Source organism: Phyllobates terribilis, unplaced genomic scaffold, assembly GCF_046119375.1.
Source record: "Phyllobates terribilis strain yellow unplaced genomic scaffold, ASM4611937v1 Scaffold_1__5_contigs__length_1240528914, whole genome shotgun sequence".
Classification (NCBI taxonomy): domain Eukaryota; kingdom Metazoa; phylum Chordata; class Amphibia; order Anura; family Dendrobatidae; genus Phyllobates; species Phyllobates terribilis.
Genome location: NW_027362761.1, coordinates 557,626,376 through 557,635,557, shown reverse-complemented (window position 1 = coordinate 557,635,557; position 9,182 = coordinate 557,626,376). Strand labels below are relative to the sequence as shown.

Sequence of the window (9,182 nt, the reverse complement as noted above, 5' to 3'; positions counted from 1 at the left end):
TGAACTGTCCAGTAAGTGACACATCACTGGAATCAGGGTCTCTGCCCCTACATCATGCAGCTCTCAGATTAGGTGACAAAAACCTGGTGACAGATTCCTCCTGACAAATATCATTATTCAGATCTAAGTTTAGACCCCATAATTTCAAACATAGACCAGAACCTATAATTCAGACTCAAGATCAGACTCCCTAATTGAGACCTCAAGGCAGATCTCATAATGGAAGACCCATACAAACCGCAGACCCTATATTTTTGTGCGTAGTCCAAACTACAAAATTAAGACACAATTTTGCATTTGAAGGAGGCCTGGTAAAAAAAAAAAAATTGACAGGATGCCCCATAAACAATAGGAACAATCTCATCAAAGTCTGGACTATTGGCTACTATGAAATAGCGCACACTCACCTCTGCTGTAATAGCTGACCGCCCCAAACATCAGGAACAGCAGTAACAGTTTGGCTCCAAGTGCAGCGCACAGCGCAATGTACCCCATTCTGCTGCTGCCCCCCACCGCTATAAATTTAAAGAAATACACAGATCCTTCCACTTTTCCGTGACTATTTGTGGCCACACAGGTGTACTTTCCATCATTTTGGAGGTGTTGAAGTTCTGTGGTCCGCTGATGCCTTAAGGTGGTGCTTGTAAGAATTGGATCTTCATGAGCGTTCACCGGGTCAGTCCAGATCAAAGACGGCACAGGCTCCCCTTCAGCTGTACAGACCGCGTGGTACCCCCGAGCCTTATCAAATGCCACTGAGATATTAACAATCCTAGGAGGGGCTGGAAATATATAAATATTAATATACTGTATTTTAATAATATATTGACTTGTATTGTAAAGTATAGAGTGTTTTCAGCACGAAATGTGCCTGTAGAATGGACTGTTCACTTCTTTTAACTGCTTAGAATTTTTGAAAACCTGAAGCTGTTAAAAGATGCCCAAAAGACTGAACATAGGATCAGCCAGTTGTTTATATAAGAAATGGTTATGTTCATAATTTTCAGTGTTTAGCTAACGCTTTTTCAGGCGGTTTTCAAAGCGGAATCCGCCTGAAAAAGACATACCCTAAGGTCCAGTAATATGGACTTCTTACCAGATAAATGCAGAAAAGTGCCGGATTTTGTTTCATATTTGTCATGCTTGTCACTGGACAACTCCACCCGGCAGTAGTATCTGTTACTATCCTCCCAGGTCAGATTCTCAATGCTGATGGAGATGTTGTTGTTACGAAGGTTTCCAATCATTCGGAACTTGTTCATGTAGTTGATGGTAGTTTTACAAGAGTCACTGCTCGTGTCGCTCACACACTTAAAGATCACCGTGCCGTTATAAGGATGTTTAATTCTCCAAATAACTGTTAACCCGCTGTCATGGCTCTTGTGAGGGTGACTAAACCAACACGGCAAAGAGGCCGATTTACCAATCTCACCAGAAACATCTTTTGAAACTTGTAGAGACCAAGAATTTCCAAGCGTGCCTAAAATAAACCCAAAACCGAAATCGGTATCAACAAAAGCTGAAAAAGCAAAGGATTATTAAAGAGAGACAACGAAGTTCAGAATGTAGCCGCTTCTGATATCATCTGTGGAAAGATGCAGAAAGTTAAACATTCCCAAAGTGGCAGCTCTGTGTTAGTGGATGTGGTATATAGTAGCTATATAAAATAATAATACCTATAATACTGCCCCCTATGTACAAGAATATAACTACTATAATACTGCCCCCTATGTACAAGAATATAACTACTATAATACTGCCCCCTATGTACAAGAATATAACTACTATAATACTGCCCCTATGTACAAGAATATAACTACTATAATACTGCCCCTATGTACAAGAATATAACTACTATAATACTGCCCCCTATGTACAAGAATATAACTACTATAATACTGCCTCTATGTACAAGAATATAACTTCTATAATACTGCCTCTATGTATAAGAATATAACTACTATAATACTGCTCCTATGTACAAGAATATAACTACTATAATACTGCCCCCTATGTACAAGAATATAACTACTATAATACTGCCCCTATGTACAAGAATATAACTACTATAATACTGCCCCTATGTACAAGAATATAACTACTATAATACTGCCCCCTATGTACAAGAATATAACTACTATAATGATCTTTTTATTTAAAACTGACAACCAAATATTACAGAATAATTACATTAAAATCACAAAATAATAAATATTAAAGAAAATAAATGCTGTGTTGTTACATCACTTACACAATAACATTAGATAACATTGATAAATCCCGCCACATGAATGTTCCTCCAGTTCACATTATCTGAGTTAATCTTTATGTCCTTCTTATACACTGACTTGAGACTTTCCAGGATCTTATACCTGACACTATCACAGGACAGGACCTCCTTATTGATGAGCAGGCAGCACCGTGCACACCACAGATGATAGATGGTCACCACATTTATTACATATAGTGAGCTTCGGTTATACGCCCTGAGCTCAGGCTGGAAGTCTCCGTACAGCTGCTGACCATACGACTGTCCCACCAGGTGCGGTAACTTTAGGGACAAGGACACACACTCCCATACCTGCATACTAAAAGGACACTCTAGCAGCAGATGCTCCATAGTCTCCTGTATATGGGGGCACTCTTCTCTAGGACAGGATCTGTCTGATACATTCCTGCACTTTAGGTTGTCTCTGACGTACATCTTACCATGGAGCCCCAGCCAAGCCACGTCTCTCATATGAGGGGGAACTCTGGGATCTAGTACATTTTTTGCAGCCTGTTTTACATCTAGACTTGGGGCGCCCCTCAATTGAACATGGACACTAAAGTGAGATGACAGCACGTTCTTATACAACTCCTTCCTACTGAGCTGCCTGACGTCCTCATACAGGATCCTCCATCTAATAACCTTACTTATTACATGGACACCATACCAAGAAACATTATTCTTTAGTCGGCCTGAGATTCTCTTGATGGGGTCCCCTACCGACCACACGGACACAAACTGCTGGATCTGGCTCTTAAACAAACAAGATCATGGCGTCTTCTCTGAATTCTTACAAAAAGAGAAATTCTTCATAAGAAACATGAGATTAAAGAAGAGCTCAGGACAGGGCATGGAGAGACCACCCTCCTTATGGGGGAGATAGACAATGTTTCTCCTGACCACATTCACTCTGTTAACCCACAAGAAGTGAAAGAAGACATTGATAAGTCTGGGGAGTAACACATCGGGCACAGGGAACACCACACTGATATAGAGGAAGAGTGGCAGCAGGAAGGTCTTCAGCAGGCGGACCTTCTCGAGATACGTCAGCTTCCAGTGTCTCCAGCTCTGCACCTTCTGCTCACACACCACCAGCTTCTCCTCCCAGTTCACCTTCCCATCATCTACAGCAAAAAACACTACTCCCAAAATCTTTATCTGACCCTGAACTGTTCTGAAGGGCACAGAGAAGACATCACTGTCACCCCCCAACCATAACGCCTCGCTCTTCTCCATGTTCACAGAGGAGTTAGACACATTGGAGAAGGCCGTCATCTCCTGCTGTAGAGCCGCACAGTCATCTCTAGACGACACCACCACCGACACGTCATCCGCATAGTGTCACGGGTGTGTCGCCACGAAGATCGTCACGATTACACAGCCTGACTTCTCGCAGCTGAGTTTTTGGTGCTTTGTGTTTTTCGGCAGTGAGGGAGTTAACTCTCTCTCTCTCTGTGCTAGACGAGGTCCAGCCTCGCCCAGCTGCAATCAATGTTGCTGTAGTGGGACTCCTTCAAATGCCTGCCGGTCTGTTAGGGAAGTGTCGGTGAAAGCATTTCATGCAGACTAACAGAGCGGATCGTGGTATTTGGAGTTTCAGAGCTAAGTGTATTTGGAGTGTTTTTTCCCTTCCTCGCTTTATCATTTATCTCCTTTCCCATTGGTGTTCCCTCTGTTGTAGTTGTGTAGTTTTAGTATGCAAGGTGGTTTTGGTTTTACCCTTGTACTGTCTCGTTCGTCTAAGTACTGAGTGTGGGCATATTATTTCCTGTCCCCTTTTGTTGTGATCAGGGGTCCTTCTCAGGACTAGATTACTTAGGTGCAGGGATCCTCAGGAGGTAGGGGTTACGCTGGCGGCCTGGACCTCTGTACCTTTAACAGTACCTCCAGGTAGAGAGATTAGTCAGGGCCCCAGCTTAGGGTCAGCTTAGGCCCCCTACCTCCAGTACACAGAGACAGCGTGACATTTTCACCGACCACTTAGATTTTCTCCAGCTACCATGGATCCAGAAGCCGGTCTAGCTCGGCAGTTGCAGAGTTTGTCCATGGAGCTGGCGGACGTTAGGTCCAAGGTTTTGTATCCTCAGGAGCAAGCCGGACCAGAACCTAAAGTAGCTCTCCCTGACAGGTTCACTGGGGGGCGGGACAAGTTTTTTGTTTTCCGGGAGGCATGCAAGTTGTACTTTCGGCTGCGGCCTCGGTCATCGGGGAGTGAAGAACAAAGGGTGGGAATTGTCATCTCGCTCCTACAAGGGGACCCACAATCTTGGGCGTTCTCTCTTCCCCCGGGCTCCCCGGCTCTCCAGTCAGTGGATAGGTTTTTTGCTGCTCTGGGTCTTGTATATGATGACCCGGATCGGATCTCCCTTGCTGAATCTAAGTTACGTAGGATCCAGCAGGGAGATCGTCCGGCGGAGGAATTCTGTTCGGAGTTCCGTAGATGGGCCACTGACACCCAGTGGAATGACCCGGCTCTTAGGAGCCAGTTTTGTCAAGGTTTATCCGACCAATTACAGGATGTGTTGGCACAGTATGACTCTCCCGCGTCACTGGAAGCCGCTATGGCCCTTGCTATTCGCATTGACAGACGGCTTCGGGAGAGGTGCGGGATAACTCCACCCCCTGTGATGACTCCACCTCCTACAAGGTCCCCTCATATGGTGGTTCCCCTGGTCAGTCCAGAGGAGCCTATGCAATTAGGAGGGACATCATTTCGGGGGAGGGGACCGGTGGTGCGCCATAAGACAGGAAGGTGTTTCTTCTGCGGGAGAAAGGGACATTTTATTGGGGGTTGTCCATCCCGTCCCTTGCAGAGTGAAGAGTCGTCAGAAAACTGTTGATCCCAGGTTGTGTGGTGGACGGCAATCTGGGAGTAGGTATTTCGTCCCTAGGTTCGTCTCAGTTTCTCGTTCCGGCGGAGGTGGTGGTGGGTACGAGAACTGAGAGGATATCTGTTCTTCTGGATAGTGGGGCCGGGGCTAATCTGGTGGACGCTCGGTTTGCCCGGGTTCAAGGTATGCGATTGAGTGAGTTGGCTAAACCCATCCCCATATTCTCGATCGATGCCAGGCCTCTCGGTCAGGGAAGTTTTTTGCAAGCTGTGCATAACGTAAAACTTCAAGTGGGGGCGATACATAAAGAACTGTTGTCTTGCTTCGTGTTGGAGGGTCTTCCCACTCCTATAGTGTTGGGCCTTCCTTGGTTAACTAAGCATAACCCGGTTATTAATTGGCAATCCAGAGAGATAAGCCAATGGAGTAAATTCTGTAATAAAAACTGCATGAATACGGTCATCGGTGCGGTTACTCCTAGGGTCTTACCTCCATTTCTGGCGGACTTTGAGGATGTATTCTCGGAGAAAGGGTGTCAGGAACTACCTCCTCATCGCGAGTATGACTGTTCTGTAAAACTGCTCCCTGAGGCCAAGTTACCTAAAGCTAGGTTGTATAACCTTTCTGGTCCTGAGAGGCAGGCCATGAAGGATTATATTTCAGAAAGTCTGGCTAAGGGGCATATTAGACCTTCATCTTCACCGGTGGCCGCAGGGCTCTTCTTTGTTAAGAAGAAAGATGGAGGCCTACGCCCTTGCCTGGATTTCCGTGAACTTAATCGGATTACGGTCCGAGATCCGTATCCGCTCCCACTTATTCCCGATCTCTTTATTCAGATCGTGGGCGCCAAATGGTTCTCTAAGTTGGATCTCAGGGGGGCGTACAATCTGATTAGGATGAAGGAGGGGGATGAGTGGAAGACGGCGTTTAACACTCCGGAGGGGCATTATGAGAACCTTGTCATGCCATTCGGTCTGACTAATGCCCCGGCGGTGTTCCAACACTTTGTTAATGACATTTTTCGCCGCCTGGTGGGACAGTTTGTTGTCATATATCTGGATGATATCTTAATTTACTCGCCGGATCTGGTGTCTCATCAGAAGCACGTTAGGCAGGTGTTACAGATCTTGCGGGATAATAAACTGTATGCCAAATGGGAAAAGTGTGTGTTCGCCGTACAGGAACTCCAGTTTTTAGGCTTCCTGGTTTCAGCGTCCGGTTTTCGTATGGACCCTGGGAAAGTGCGAGCAGTTCTTGAGTGGGATCGGCCAGAGAATCTTAAGGCACTACAACGTTTCCTGGGGTTTGCTAATTATTACCGGAAGTTCATTCGTAATTTCTCGTCCATGGTTAAGCCTCTCACAGACATGACTAAAAAGGGGACGGATTTTTCTAGGTGGTCTGACAAGGCTTGTCAAGCATTCTCCTCCTTGAAAAAAAGTTTTGCCTCGGCACCCATACTCATTCAACCTGATGCGTCACAGCCATTCATTGTAGAGGTAGACGCTTCCGAGGTAGGGGTGGGAGCAGTATTGTCACAAGGTTCGTCCCCTGGTAAGTGGCATCCGTGCGCCTTTTTCTCTAAAAAATTGTCGTCCGCTGAGAGGAATTACGATGTCGGCAATAGGGAACTCTTGGCCATTAAGTTAGCTTTTGAGGAGTGGCGCCATTTTTTAGAGGGGGCAGTCCATCCGGTCACCGTCATCACCGATCACAAGAACCTGCTATATCTGGAGTCCGCGAAACGTCTGAATCCCAGACAAGCTAGGTGGTCATTGTTTTTTACCAGGTTTAATTTTGTCGTTACATATCGTCCTGGGTCAAAAAATGTAAAGGCGGATGCCTTATCTCGTAGTTTCCCTGGGGCCGGGAATACGGACGACCCGATTCCTATCCTTCAGGAGGGGGTGGTGGTTTCGGCAGTATGCTCTGAGCTTGAGGAGGAGGTATTGGAGGCTCAGGGGGACGCCCCTGTTGGACCTCCGGGGAGACTGTTTGTTCCAGATCAGTTGCGACAAAAGGTGATCGAGGCACACCATAACTCAGTTTTTGCAGGACACCCGGGGAGTAAAGCAACTGTGGATCTCCTCTCGCGTCGGTTTTGGTGGCCTAACTTACATAAGGAGGTGGTAACTTTTGTCGCGTCCTGTGGGGTTTGTGCGCGCTCTAAGACCTCACATACCCGTCCGTCTGGGGCCCTCTTACCTTTGAAGATCCCGGAGCGTCCTTGGACTCATCTGTCTATGGACTTTATTACGGACCTCCCTCCGTCTTCGGGTAAAACGGTCATACTCGTTGTAGTGGACAGGTTCAGCAAGATGGCACATTTTATCGCTCTTCCTAATGCTAAAACTCTTGCGCAGGTGTTCATTGGGGAGATTGTGAGGCTTCACGGGGTACCCTCCGAGGTGGTGTCAGATCGGGGGTCTCAGTTTGTGTCCAAATTCTGGAAGGCGTTTTGTACACGGCGGGGGATGCATTTATCGTTCTCATCGGCTTTTCATCCTCAGACCAATGGTCAGACGGAACGTATGAACCAGAGCTTGGAGACATATCTCCGGTGTTTTGTGTCAGAGAACCAGGAGGACTGGGCTTCTTTCTTACCTCTGGCAGAGTTTGCTCTTAATAATAGGCGGAGCGAGTCCACTGGTAAGTCCCCGTTTTTTGGGGCATATGGTTTTCACCCCCAGTTTTGTACTTTCAGTAGGGGGGGGCTCTTCGCCGGTTCCTGAGGAGGAACGATTTTCCTCATCACCCGCTTCAGTATGGAGAGGGGTGCTGAAGAATCTGAATACTATGGGGAACCGATACAAACGTATGGCTGATAGGAGGAGAGTGTCTAGTCCGGACCTAAGTGTGAACGATCGGGTATGGTTGTCTACCAGGAATATAAAACTTAAGGTTCCCTCCTGGAAACTGGGTCCCAGGTTCATCGGGCCGTACAGGATCCGTTCTATAATTAATCCGGTGGCATTCCGTCTTGACCTCCCCCCTACGTTTAAAATTCACAACGTGTTCCACAGATCATTGCTTAAGAGGTATGTGGCGCCGGTGGTACCGTCACCTTTACCTCCCCCTCCAGTGGTGGTCAATGGTAACTTGGAGTTCCAGGTATCGAGGGTCATCGATTCACGCTTTAATCACCGGTCCCTTCAGTACCTGGTTCATTGGAAGGGGTATGGTCCTGAGGAGAGGATGTGGGTTCCTGCGTCGGATATTAACGCAGACCGATTAGTTCGGGCCTTCCACACGACTCACCCGGATAAACCTGGCCCTGAGGGTCCGGAGGCCCCTCGTAGAAGGGGGGGTACTGTCACGGGTGTGTCACCACGAAGATCGTCACGATTACACAGCCTGACTTCTCGCAGCTGAGTTTTTGGTGCTTTGTGTTTTTCGGCAGTGAGGGAGTTAACTCTCTCTCTCTCTGTGCTAGACGAGGTCCAGCCTCGCCCAGCTGCAATCAATGTTGCTGTAGTGGGACTCCTTCAAATGCCTGCCGGTCTGTTAGGGAAGTGTCGGTGAAAGCATTTCATACAGACATACAGAGCGGATCGTGGTATTTGGAGTTTCAGAGCTAAGTGTATTTGGAGTGTTTTTTCCCTTCCTCGCTTTATCATTTATCTCCTTTCCCGTTGGTGTTCCCTCTGTTGTAGTTGTGTAGTTTTTGTATGCAAGGTGGTTTTGGTTTTACCCTTGTATTGTCTCGTTCGTCTAAGTACTGAGTGTGGGCATATTATTACCTGTCCCCTTTTGTTGTGATCAGGGGTCCTTCTCAGGACTAGATTACTTAGGTGCAGGGATCCTCAGGAGGTAGGGGTTACGCTGGCGGCCTGGACCTCTGTACCTTTAACAGTACCTCCAGGTAGAGGGATTAGTCAGGGCCCCAGCTTAGGGTCAGCTTAGGCCCCCTACCTCCAGTACACAGAGACAGCGTGACACATAGGAGCAGAACTTTACATCCTCCACTCTACTCTGCAGGCAACACTTCAGCCCTGTGAAACCTCTATGATCCTGCACTTTTCTGAGGAAAGGATCCAGACTGAAAACGTACAACAATGGGCTGAGAGGACAGCCCTGCCTCA

At 47.1% G+C, this 9,182-nt stretch overlaps 1 protein-coding gene across 1 annotated transcript in view; it reads right to left on the bottom strand.

The window, feature by feature from the left end:
- Nucleotides 1–309: 309 nt before the first annotated feature.
- SIGLEC15 (sialic acid binding Ig like lectin 15) overlaps nucleotides 310–9,182 on the bottom strand; it is a 35,424-nt gene continuing 26,551 nt past the window's right edge. The window contains exons 2-3 of the mRNA XM_073655076.1: nucleotides 1,097–1,480; nucleotides 310–782 (exon numbers count right to left, since the gene is read on the bottom strand). Coding sequence (XP_073511177.1) covers nucleotides 376–782; nucleotides 1,097–1,480 — 791 coding nt within the window. The 3' untranslated portion in view covers nucleotides 310–375. The remainder of the gene's footprint in view (nucleotides 783–1,096; nucleotides 1,481–9,182) is intronic.